The 13,418-nt window shown below is 45.0% G+C and overlaps 1 protein-coding gene across 1 annotated transcript in view; it reads left to right on the forward strand.

The window, feature by feature from the left end:
• LOC310823765 (protein FAM131A-like) overlaps nucleotides 1-13,418 on the forward strand; it is a gene marked incomplete at both ends in the record, with an annotated part of 42,251 nt that overhangs the window by 27,222 nt on the left and 1,611 nt on the right. The window contains 3 exons of the mRNA XM_083696616.1: nucleotides 6,049-6,142; nucleotides 6,305-6,487; nucleotides 7,402-7,533. Of these exons, the coding sequence (XP_083552742.1) occupies nucleotides 6,049-6,142; nucleotides 6,305-6,487; nucleotides 7,402-7,533 (409 nt within the window). The remainder of the gene's footprint in view (nucleotides 1-6,048; nucleotides 6,143-6,304; nucleotides 6,488-7,401; nucleotides 7,534-13,418) is intronic.

Raw genomic sequence — 13,418 nt, forward strand, 5'->3', positions numbered from 1 at the left:
AATCAATTGAATTTACCACAGGTGGACTCCAATTAAGTCGTAGAAACATCTCAAGGATGATCAATGGAAACAGGATGCACCTGAGCTCAATTTTGAGTGTCATAGCAAATGATCTGAATACTTATGTACATGTGATATTTCAACTTTTTATTTTTAATAAATTAGCAGACATTTATAAAAAACAGTTTGTCATTATGGGCTTTGTCATTATGGGGTATTGTGTGTAGATTGATGAGGGGAAAAAATGAATTGAATCCATTTTAGAATAAGGCTGTAACATAACAAAATGTGGAAAAAGTGAAGGGGTCTGAATACTTTCCGAATGCACTGTATACACTAAGACTGTGAATGTAGAGCAAATCATCAAAGGTGTTTGTATCTTTCCTTGTAAAGTAAGTAGTAGTAGCTTCCCCAACACTGCTAATAGAGGCACTTTAAATATGTATGGATAGCCTTGGCAATGATGCCAACTTTTCACACTATTACACAGGCCTAGTCATATCCAGATTGCTCCAATTGAATGACTATGGTGAGGTGTTAACTTTGACTCATTAGTAAGTCATTAGTAAAGAGTAGTGATAATTCCCAATAATAGCCAATAGCTAATAGCCAATCAATCTAGATGAGGCACGTTTAACTGTTGGGACACAGTAAAGGGTCAATAATTATTTGTATGACACCCCTCATGGTTGAAACTTTGTTGATATACACTCAATTAACACTTTATTAGGAACACCTGTACACCTTCTCATGGTGGAGGTGGTGTAATGGTGTGGGGAATGTTTTCTTGCCACACTTTGGGCCCGTTAATACCAATCAATCATGATGGATAGATGATTCACTTACTTCGACAAATGCATTTGTTGTAAGTCGCTTTGGATAAAGGCGTCTGCTAATTGCCGTAAATGTAAATGCTTTTACTGCGGTGCCTAGAATAGTTTTTGCTCTATAAGGCAATATGTATATATGTATGTACAGTGTATTACAGTGAACTAATGAACACCAGCAAATTAACAAGAATAATACCATCAAAATAATGATTTCTTATTTAATTTAAAATATATATATGTTCTCAACATTAATTTACGTAAGCTTACTTAAGTTACTCCTTTTTCACAGTATGCACTATGCAAAGCTCCAAAAAATATGGATTTGATATCATACAGTGGCTTCGGAAAGTAGTCAGACCCCTTCACTTTTCCCAATTTAAAATGGATTTTTTTTTTTTTTTTTTGCCATCAATCCTCACACAATACCCCATAATGACAAAGAATGTTTTGCAAATGTATTAAAATTTAAATAAAGAAATGCCTCATGTACATAAGTATTCAGACCCTTTGCTTATGACACTCTTAAAATGAGCTCAAATGCAAACATTTATTTTTGTAGAGTAACTGAGATGATGTTGTCCTATTGACAGCTCTTCGGAGGTGAGATTCAAGAAGTAAAGTCCTGAGTAGCCACAATATCTGAGTCCTGTATTTATTGCTTGCAAACAAGAGACAGGAGCCTAACAGCAGCCCGGCATAAATCCGGGGGTCTGTTTTAGTGCAAGTCTTGAAGAGGCGATTATCAGGGTTGTCTTTTTTATACAGATGAAACATAATGGTAGGCATCCCCAAACCTGCGAGCTTGTGCTTACGTGAGAGGTGGCGGGAGAGAAAGAACAATGGGGAGACTTTCTTACTGATCAGTCGGCGCTTTCTTATTGATCAATCAGCGTTCAACATTTCACACTTATCCACCTTCCTGTCGGGAAGATGGGTCTGTACCTTTGTTCTCGCTCTCTTTCACCACTCCCTCCGAAACCACCGCTATCCATATTGTAATCATCCGCCATTTCTCAAAACAATGGCTATAGAACTTGAGAGGTGTGGCAAGAGAAAATGTAATCACAGTATTTACACAAGTTGTATCAGTCATATGAAAGTGTATATCATTCAAAAAGTTCTATCAAGGTATTTTCCCATAACACTTTGCAGATTTGTGTAAGTCTCCCCAGGCCTCAGGGTAGCATTCCTGAGCAGTTTTGTTCCTCTCCAATTGCTCATTATGTAATGACAACCTGATCCAAACAGTGTGTAATTCACCCTATAAAAACAAATATATTTATTCAAAATCACATGAACTACAATCCTTGCATTAAGATGGACTCAATTCAACTCATTGAGTGACTTGTTGATGACATGTTTGCATTTGAGCTAATTTTAAGAGCTTCATAGCAAAGGGTCTGAATACTTATGTAAATTAGATATTTCTGTATTTTAATTTTAATACATTTGCAGACATGTCTAAACACGTGTTTTCACTTTGTCATTATGGCGTATTTTGTGTGGATTGATGGCAAAAAATACATTTAATAAATTTTAAATTGAGTCTATAACACAACAAAATGTGGGAAAAGTGAAGGGGTCTGAATACTTTACGAAGCCACTGTACATACAGTATAACATTTTACCGAGGATTATTTTGAAGGCAAAATACGAAAACTGGAAGTCTTATTGTGGCTGGGGAATCGCTAATGTGGCTGCCATGACGCTAATAAAATGTAGGCCTTTTCCAGTTATTCCAATAGACCCAATTTTGCCCTGTTTTATTTAATGGATTATAATTGTAAACAGGCCCTACATGTGTTGTTGTCCTGTTAAAATGTGTAGAATTGCAGGAAATGCGTTTTAAAATGTATGTATGGCAAGACACATCATTCACCCAAGTTTCGTCAACATTACCCTAGTGGTGTCGGAGATAAAGTGTGTGACCTGAACGGACGGAGACCGATCCACAGTCCCCTCCACGATTTCATCTTGGGAGACAATTATGAGTGCCGAAACAAACGATCAACTAATTAGGCTAAAAGTGAGGATGCAAGTGACCAAAATACATGAAGGTTGATTCTGTGTATTCATCTGAAGTGGCCTGGATGTGTGTTCAATGGGGTTTTGCACTACTCCAGCCTGAGGGATGGTGACATTTGCACTCGATTGTGTCCCCATTGACGTCTCTCCATTTGGCCCCATTGGTTAGTAACGTGGCCTTGTGGGCGGTCGAAGTGCATGCAGCAGGTGGGAAAAGAAAAGTGTCTTTTGAGGGGTGTCGATCTATACTCGCAGGGATAATCGCAGTAGGCTATACACTTGCGGCTCAATTGCATGTGTTGCTAAATCAAAATCAATGTAGGCCTATAAAGGCATTGAGTGCATGACCTGACATGACTGCAAAGTGTATATGCATGAAGACAGCCCCCATGACCATGGGATCTCACTTCAGTTACTCTCAATTTCTCATCAGTATATACAGTGACCTACATAAGTAATGGAACAGTGAAGCATTTGTTCTTCTTTTGGCTCTACACTCCAAAAGTTTGGAGTACTATGAGGTTAAAGTAGAGATTCTCATCTTTTATTTGATAGTATTTGTGTACATATTGATTTCACCATTCAGAAATTACAACACTTTTTATGCATAGTCCCCCTATTTTAGGCTACCCAAAAGTATTGGGACAATTGGCTTGACAGGTGTTTCTGGTAAGTCAGGTGTGTTCCGTCACATAATTTGTGCAGGCATAAGAGAACTGTCAATGTCTAATATTGATTCTGGGCTTTGCATTTGCCTTTGGAGTTTGCTATTGGTGTCTGTTAACATGAGGACCAAAGAGGTGTCAATGAAAGTCAAGGAAGCCATTATTAGGCTGAACAATAAAAATAAAAAAATCAGAAACACAACCTTAGGCTTGCCAAAATCAACAATTTGGAACATCATTAAAAATAAAAATAAAACCACTGGTGGTAAACGGGCTGGTAGGCCAAGGAAGACTTCCACAGTGGATGACTGAATGCTCATCATAATTAAGAAAACCCCCAAAACAACTATCCCACAGATCAAGAACACTCTCCAGGAGGTGAATTACTACCATCTGTCACCAGCCACACTTCACTGTAAGGTGCAAACCACTAGTTATCCTCAAAAAGGATGGTCAGGTTACAGTTTGCTAAAAAGCGTGCAGAGGTCTGGAAAAAGGTCTTGTGGACAGATTAGATGTACCAGAGTGATTGCAAGAGGAAAGTTTGGAAAAAAAAGCATCTGCCCAAGATTTACAGCATACCCACCTCATCTGTGAAACATGGTGGAGGAGGTGCTATGGTTTGTATAGCTGCCATTAGAACTTGCTAACTTGTCTGAATCGAAGATTGTAACTGCTGATGGGAGTGTACAGAAGTGTACAGAAACATCTTGTCTGGTCGAGTGCAAGTAAATGCCTCCGAATTCATTGGATGGCGCTTCATCTGGTGGGGTCAATGGGTTGCAGACTTCAGGCAGTTATTGCACACAAAGGATTGTCAACCAAATACTAAACATGAGTGCTTCATTTGGACATTTGGTAAATCTGTCCCATTACTTTTCTCTTTGAAATCAAACAATTGCTATTAGGTTAAAGTAGAGATTGTCAGACTTTTATGCATAGTCCCCCTAGTGGATGACAGAATAATGCTCACCATGATTAAGAAAACCCCCAAAACAACTGTCCCATTGATCTGGAACACTCTCCAGGAGGTAGGTGTGAATGTGTCAGAGACTACCATCCACAGAAGACTTTACCAGCAACTACAGAGGCTACACTGCAAGGTACAAACCACTAGTTAGCCACAAAAACAGGATGGGCAGGTTACGGTTTGCTACAAAGTACCTAAAAGAGCCTGCAGAGTTCTGGAAAAAGGTTTTGTGGACAGATGAGATAAAGGTGAACATGTACCAGAGTGATGGCAAGAGTAAAGTGTGGAGAAAAAAAGGCAACTGGCCAATATCCAGAGCATACCACCTCATCTGTGAAATATGGTGGAGGGGGTGTAATGGCTTGAGCATGTGTGGCTTCCACTGGAAGTGGCTCACTTGTCTTCATTGATGATGTAACTTGTCACGCCTGAGGTTGCTGTCTGGTGACTCTGGTGCCCTCCTCTGGTGGTACGGTGCCAGTGCTCTCCCAATCTACCATTATTCGTTTCACCTGTGTATTCTGTCTCGTGTTTGTTATATATAGCCTGTGTGTTCTCCATGTCTTTGTCGGAGATTCTCTCTGTATGTCTGTGAGTACCCTGTCGGTTCCGTGAATCCAGTTGTTTATCCCGTTGCCCTAGATCGTGATTAGTATTTCTTAAGTTCAAGTTATTCCACTTGTTAAGTGCGTACTTTTGTTAAAGGAGCTTGGTTTTCTCCACATTTATTTTCCCCTTTTTCCCCAGTGTTTGTTTGTGTGCCGTGCCCCAGTTATCTTATATATCTTAAAACATTATTTGATTTTGACTTTACGCTGTCCGTCTGAGTATCTCTCCGCACTTGGGTCCACTGCACTATCATTGCTAACAGTAACTGCTGACAGCAGCAGCAGGATGAATTCTCAAGTGTACAGAAACATCTTGTCAGCCCAAGCACAAGCAAATGCCTCCAAACTCATTGGGCGGTGCTTCATCATACAGCCGAACAATGACTCAAAACATACTGCTATAGCAACTAGGGAGGTTTTCAGGCCTAAAAAGTGGAAAGTTGTTGACTGGCCAACTCAATCTCCAGATTTAAATGTAATTGAACATGCATTTCAATTGCTGAAGAGGAGACTTCAGGCAAAATGTCCTCAAACAACAACTAAAGATGGCTGCAGTACAGGCCTGGCAGAGCATCACCAGAGAAGATACCTAGCGTCTGGTGGGGTAAATGGGTCGCAAACTTCAGGCAATTACTGCATGCAAAGGATTGTTGACCAAATACTGAACATGAGTGCTTAATTTGGAAATTTGATAAATTTGTCCCATTACTTTTGGGTACCCTGAAACATAAAACTACTTTCAAACTACCTCATTGTAATTGTTTGATTTCAAATCCAAACCTTTGGAGTGTATAGCCAAAAGAAGAACAAATGCTTTGATCAATGCCAAACAATGGGTCTCTTAGCTTAGTCATAGCATGTGCAGTGTGTCTGTTAATACAATGCGTCTTATCATGATCTCATACTTTGTATGAGAAAACATTTGCTCATGGTAATTTTATTTGCTGCAGGTGAATGTTGAAGGCACCGTCGAAATGTTACCAAAATCAAGAAGAGCTCTCACAATTCAAGAAATTGCGGCATTAGCCAGATCTTCATTACAGGGTAAATATGTGCCCCACACACACACACACAGTATATACCAATACACATTCCCATCAAACACATGGCCCCCTTATACAAACCCAAGCCCAAGCTCTTCCTTTCTGCTGAACTCTGTGTACAGTATATGACCTTAACCTTTGCCCTCTAACATTTGACCTCTAGGCATCTCTCAGGTGGTGAAGGACCACGTGACCAAGCCTACAGCCATGGCTCAGGGCAGGGTGGCCCATCTAATAGAGTGGAAGGGCTGGTGTAAGCCCACCGACACCCCCACTGCCCTGCAGCCAGACTTCAACTCCTACACTGATCTCACTGAGGGAGAGCAGGAGGCTCGCTTCGCTGCAGGTCAGTTGTTGCTGCTCTGAACTGCAACTCATTCCAGTACAGGACATTCAGGACACATTTTCTCTAGTGATGAACATAACATAGTAATCCAGACTTAACTTCCCTACAGTACTCTTGTACAATTGTCTGTCTCTCTGTCTTGTCTTGTTTTTTTTTTCACTTGGTCTCCCTCTCTTCTCTTTCATCTCCTCATGCCTCTCCCCTCTCTCTGTCTTTCACCCTGTACCCCTCCCTCCCTCTCTATTCATTCTCTCCCTTGCTCCCTGCAATGCAGACATTCAAGGTTAATTTGCACAGTAAGGTTCTCCTCCTGGCTAGTGCCGGCGTGACTGAGTGCTTTTCTGTGTACCCATCTGTTTTCTTCTTTTTTTTCTCTCTTTTTTCTGCATATCTTCTCCCCCCCTTTCTGGGGTTGGATTTATCTGAGGTGAATCGTCCCCCCGTCCCCTCACAGAACTTTTTTTGTTTGTGTTAATTCCTGTTGTTGAGCTTATGTTTGCTAATGCCTTTGCTTTACTGCCTAACCGCCATGTAAGTCACATTTGTAGCTTTTCATATGAACCGGGTCGTAAGATTCCATACACATTTTGCGTGAGATCTTGTTGGTGTGTGTGTGAGAGAAAGAGAGAGAGATAAAGAGATGAGAAATTAGATGATAGGGAGATTAAAATGCAAAGGGAATGAGAAGAATTTGGAGAGGATGACAAGGCAAGCAATTGAGAGAGAAGGAGAAATAGGATGGGAGTGAGTTGATAGAAATGATCCCTGTACACTGTGTGGGGCCTGTCAATCAAAGAGCCTCCCTCCACATCATTATGAACACTCATGACAACCACTTGACCTGTTTGTGTAAAGATTATAGTGTGTTTATAAATGATAATCAGTGTGTGTGTATGTGTGTGCTTTGTGTGCAGGTGTGGCAGAGCAGTTTGCCATAGCGGAGGCCAAGTTGAGAGCCTGGTCCTCTGTGGATGGAGATGACTCCAACGACGACTCGTACGACGAGGACTTCCTGACTGCTAACGAGTCCACAACACAAAGCACAGGTGTACATACACACACGTGCATACACACAGTGAAGAGGAGACTTTGTCTCAGTGCCCTACATTCATCCCCTCCATGTTTTGTTCCCCAGAGCAATTTGATATCCCTCCTGTTAAGTTTAATACTGTTCCTTTGTTGCAGACTCAGAGGGGGGTGTTGCCATATTTGTATGTACAGTTAGGTCCATATACAATTAGGTCCGGAAATATTTGGACAGTGACACAATTATCATAATTTTGGCCACCACAATAGATTTGAAATGAAACAATCGTGATGCAATTGAAGTGCAGACTTTCAGCTTTAATTCAAGGGGTTGAACAAAAATATTGTATGAAACGTTTAGGAATTGGAACCATTTTTATAGACAGTCCCCTATTTTCAGGGGCTCAAATGTAATTGGACAAATTAATATAATCATAAATAAAATGTTCATTTTTAATACTTTAATTCTACTGTCGAGAATCCTTTGCAGGCAATGACTGCCTGAAGTCTGGAACCCATGGACATCACCCAATGCTGGGTTTCCTCCTTTGTGATGCTTTGCCAGGCCTTTACTGCAGCTGTCTTCAGTTGTTGTTTCTTCGTGGGTCTTTAGTTTTGTCTTCAGCAAGTGAAATGCATGCTTGATCGGGTTGAGATCAGGTGATTGACTCGGCAGAAGATTCCACTTCTTTGCCTTAAAAAACTCCTGGGTTGCTTTCGCAGTATGTTTTGGGTCATTGTCCATCTGTACTGTGAAGCGCCGTCCAATCAACTTTGCTGAATTTGGCTGAATCTGAGCAAACAGTATATCCATAAACATTTCAGAATTCATCCGGCTGCTTCTGTCTTCTGTCACATCATCAATAAACACTAGTGACCCAGTGCCATTGGAAGTCATGCATGCCATCACACTGCCTCCACCGTGTTTTACAGATGATGTGGTATGCTTCGGATCATGAGCAGTTCCAAGCCTTGTCCATACTTTTTTCTTCCCTTCATTCTGGTACAGGTTGATCTTAGTTTCATCTGTCCAAAGAATGCTGTTCCAGAACAGGGCTGGCTTTTTTTAGATGTTTTTTGGCAAAGTCTAATCTGGCCTTTCTATTCTTGAGGCTTATGAATGGTTTGCACCTTGTAGTGAACCCTCTGTATTTGCTCTTGTGAAGTCTTCTCTTTATGGTAGACTTGGATAATGATATGCCTACCTCCTGGAGAGTGTTCTTTAGTGATGGGCAAATGAAGCTTTTGTGAAGCACTGAACCACTTGTGCCAATTGTTTCGAAAATGGGTTCATTACTCGAAGCTTCAGTTACAGTGACCTCTCCTGGCGAAGTGCAAGGCTGCAGTCAAATTAGGCAGGCTAGTTGGTGGACAGGAGGCTTTTAATTACACGCACGCACGCACGCACGAACACACACACACCTCAATGAGCAGTGTTGGAGAAACTACTTTACTTTTGTAGAAAAGATCTTTTGTTCTGAAGCATCTTTGCTTTGATCAACCTTGGATTTAAAGTATTGTAACGACCCTGTGAAAGGCCCGTTAGCAATTCCGCCTAGGGAGTTACCGCTCTTGGTGTTGTGGCTAGCGCGGCCGGTTTGTAAGCGAAAGATTGCGAGTTCGATACCCGCTTAAGGCAAGCTACTCTACCACGCCGTTCGCTACAGCATCTTTGCTTTGATGAAATTCTTTGATGCACACACACACTAAGACTGAATATCATGTTCTATTTACAAATAAAGATTGATGAATGTGTGTATTGTGTTATTGAGGAGAGAGTGCTGGGGAAAATATGGCATAGGTTGGGTGTGTTTGTGTAACTATGGCAGGGGGTGATTATGTGGGATGGGGAACACTCAAAGATTACAAGAAGAACACTCAGAGAATACAAACGCAATACCAACAACTCAACAGCAACAACGCACCTACTACGACAATCCACAAATTGTGCATTGTTTAGAGCGGTTATAAAGTGTTGAGGCACTCAAATTCAAAACTGTCGCAACCTTTCACCTGTCAGAATCGAGACGAGGCAGTGCCAGTGAATCACCTGATTGGACCGCGAACCAGTCAGGTGATTCATTCAGGCAACGAAGCAGTTGCTGCTTCGGACGTCATATGTCACGTGATATATGACGTCCGAAGCAAGCTTCGAAGCAGTGCTTAGATAAAAATTGTTGGTCAGTGTTTGAAGCACGTATCGAAGCTTCAGTGTCAAACTGCCATCACTAGTGTTCTTCACTTGGCTGGATGGACCCTTCCTCCAATTTGGATGTGAATACCCTCAAATTAAAGCTGAGAGTCAGTCTGCACTTTCAGCCCATATTCATTATATAACTGTAACTTGAATATGTTTTGGTAAACAGCTAAAATAACAAAAATTGTTGAGTCCAAATATATATGGACCTAACTATATATTTGGGCTCTGATACATACAGCTCGGTGGAGAAGGTCGGGGACCGGGTGGTGATGGGGCAGTTCCTCACGAGGCTCCCGGCCCGGACCGCCGCCAGGGTCCAGTACCACCGGCCCCAGGATCTCGCGGCCGCCGTTACCTTGGTGGAGGACCATCTTTTCCTCCCGCCGCGGGAGCCCCGGCGACCAACCCCGGCCCCGCGCCCGCCCCGAGGACGAGATGGCAGGGGCAGTCACGTCGAGAACCAGCCCTGGCCCCACAGGAAGCACCCCGAGCGGCAGGGGGGGTGTGTTGGCGCTGCGGGCGGCCGGGCCACGTCCAGGCAGATTGCCCAGTGATGGAGGTGGGGCAGGTCGTCCGCATCGGCAACATACCGGGCCCTCCTCCCGGACCAGGAGAGGCGTATTGTGTTCCGGTAAGGATACAACACGATACGCACCAGGCGTTCTTGGATTCGGGCTGCATGCAGTCCATGATGGTGGTGCGCTTCCTGTCGCGAATGTCAATTGGTAAATCCCCCAGCCATTCCCCGGACCCTGTTGCGGCCCTTACCATTGGTCGAGAACCAATTCGACCGCATTGCCATGGATATTATCGGGCCATTTGATCGGTGTACACAGGGATATCGATTTGTGTTGGTCTTGATAGATTACGCAACCCAATACCTCGAGGCAATACCGCTGCGCAATATTTCTGCCATGAGTGTAGCGCAGGCATTGTTTCAAGTGATCTCCCGGGTGGGAATCCCGAAAGAGATTCTCACCGACCAGGGCACCAATTTTATGTCACGCACCCTCAAGGAACTGTACGGGTTGTTGAACATCAAGGCGATTCGAACCAGTGTTTACCACCCGGCCACGGATGGCCTTTGTGAGCGGTTCAATCAGACCTTTAAATCAATGATCCGGAAGTTTGTACACGAGGATAGTCGGAATTGGCATAAATGGCTCGATCCCCTGCTGTTTGCGGTACGGGAAGTTCCCCAAGCTTCCACCGGGTTTTCCCCGTTTGAATTACTCTACGGGCGTAAGCCCCGGGGTGTCCTAGAACTTCTTAAAGAAAATTGGGAGGAAGGGACTTGCACACAAAGCTCCACGCCCTAGGGGTTATCTCACGCGAGCATTTGCAGCAAGCCCAGGAGCGTCAAAAGCGCCTCTACGACAGGGGAACTAACCTGCGAGAATTTTCACCGGGAGACAAGGTGCTCGTACTGTTACCCACCTCCAGCACGAAATTACTCGCGAAGTGCCAAGGGCCGTTTGTGGTCACACGTCGCATGGGGGACGTGGATTATGAGGTAGTACGCTCGGACCGGGGGGATAGCTTGCAGGTGTATCACGTAAATCTCCTTAAAAAAATGGAACGACGTGGTCAATGTTGCTCTGGCTATAATAATTCCAGAGAGAGATGAGTTCGGACCGGAAGTCCCAAAATCAAAAATTAGCACTCCGGTCGGTATTGATAACCATCTCTCTGCTAGCCAGGCCACGGATGTTGCAGATTTGCAAGCTAGTTTCGCTGACGTGTTCTCTCCCCTGCCCGGTCGGACTACGCTTATCGACCACCATATAGAAACGCAGCCGGGTTTAACGGTGCGCACGCGTCCTTATAGGTTACCGGTATACAAACGAGACATTGTGTGCAAGGAATTGGAAGCCATGCTGGAGCTGGGTGTGGTCGAGGAGTCCCGCAGTGACTGGTGTAGCCCCATCGTGCTTGTCAACAAGCCGGATGGGTCTATACGGTTCTGTGTGGATTATAGAAGGGTTAATGCGGTCTCCAAATTCGATGCCTACCCAATGCCCCGGGTTGACGAGCTCTTGGACCGGCTTGGCACGGCCAAGTTTTTTACGACATTGGATTGCACGAAGGGATACTGGCAGATTCCCCTCTTGCCGGTATCCCAGGAGAAGACTGCATTCTCCACTCTGCTCGGGTTGTATCAGTTCACGGTGCTCCCTTTCAGGTTGTTCGGAGCCCCAGCCACTTTCCAGCGCCTCATGGACCGCATTCTGCGGCCACACTCTGCCTATGCTGCTGCCAACCTGGATGACATTGTCATTTACAGTGACACCTGGGCGCAGCATGTGCAGCGTGTGGCTGCTGTTCTGAGGTCCCTGAGGCAGGTGGGGCTGACGGCCAACCCGAAAAAGTGTGTGATCGGGCGGAGGGAGATCCGGTATCTGGGGTACCACTTGGGTCGGGGGGAGGTGCGGCCGCAGATTGAAAAGACTGCGGCCATTGCTGCCTCCCCGCGGCCCAAGACGAAGAAGGAGGTGAGGGCCTTCCTGGGGCTGGCTGGCTATTACCGGCTGTTCGTGCCGGGATTTTCAGAGCTGGCCAGTCCCTTGACGGACCTCACCCGGAAGGGTGCCCCGGATCCGGTCAAATGGTCGGGCCAGTGCCAGGGGTCATTTGAGGCCCTTAAGGGCGCTCTTTGTGGAGAAACGGTCCTGTATGCGCCTGATTTTAACCTCCCTTTCTCCCTACAGACGGACGCGTCGGATAGAGGCCTGGGAGCAGTGCTGACCCAGCGGGTGGAGGGGGCTGACCGGCCGATGCTGTACCTGAGCCGCAAACTGTCGGAGAAGGAGTGCCTCGCCATCAAGTGGGCGGTCGGCGCCCTCCGCTACTACCTGCTGGGTCGCGCTTTCACCCTCTATTCCGACCATGCTCCCCTCCAGTGGCTCCACCGCATGAAGGATGTGAACGCGAGGATCACCCGGTGGTATCTCGCGTTGCAGCCCTTCAACTTTTCGGTCGTGCACAGACCGGGGGTGCAGATGGTCGTGGCAGACTTCCTCTCCCGTGCAAGGGGGGGGGGGGAGTAGGCTGTCGGCCGTCGTGTCCCCGGCCTGTGTCGGGCGGTGGGGGTATCTGGGGGGACATGCAGTGTTCGGCCTGTAGAGGGTGCTACAGGACCGTGGCCAAGATGCGGAACCGAGGCTTTGTCGCACACCTGTTGCGAATGAAGCCACGTTAACGAAATGGTTTAAGATGTGTGCCCCTCTGCTTTCAGGAGGACGGCTGGAAAGCGGGGACTGAAAAGTCAACCAGGTCCTGATAGATAATCATAAAATAAACGGGGTTTCCCTCACCAGAAACATTGAGTCCGCCTCTGTGTCTAAGAACCTTGTTACAAGGAGGTAGGCTTATCATTATCCAAGTCTACCATAAAGAGAAGACTTCACAAGAGCAAATACAGAGGGTTCACCACAAGGTGCAAACCATTCATAAGCCTCAAGAATAGAAAGGCCAGATTAGACTTTGCCAAAAAAACATAGAAAAAAGCCGGCCCTGTTCTGGAACAGCATTCTTTGGACAGATGAAACTACTCAACCTGTACCAGAATGAAGGGAAGAAAAAAGTATGGAGCAGGCTTGGAACGGCTCATGACGCGAAGCATACCACATCATCTGTAAAACACGGTGGAGGCAGTGTGATGGCATGGGCATGCATGGCTTCCAATGGCACTGCGTCACTAGTGTT

This window comes from Argentina silus, assembly GCF_951799395.1.
Source record: "Argentina silus genome assembly, chromosome: Y".
Taxonomy (NCBI): domain Eukaryota; kingdom Metazoa; phylum Chordata; class Actinopteri; order Argentiniformes; family Argentinidae; genus Argentina; species Argentina silus.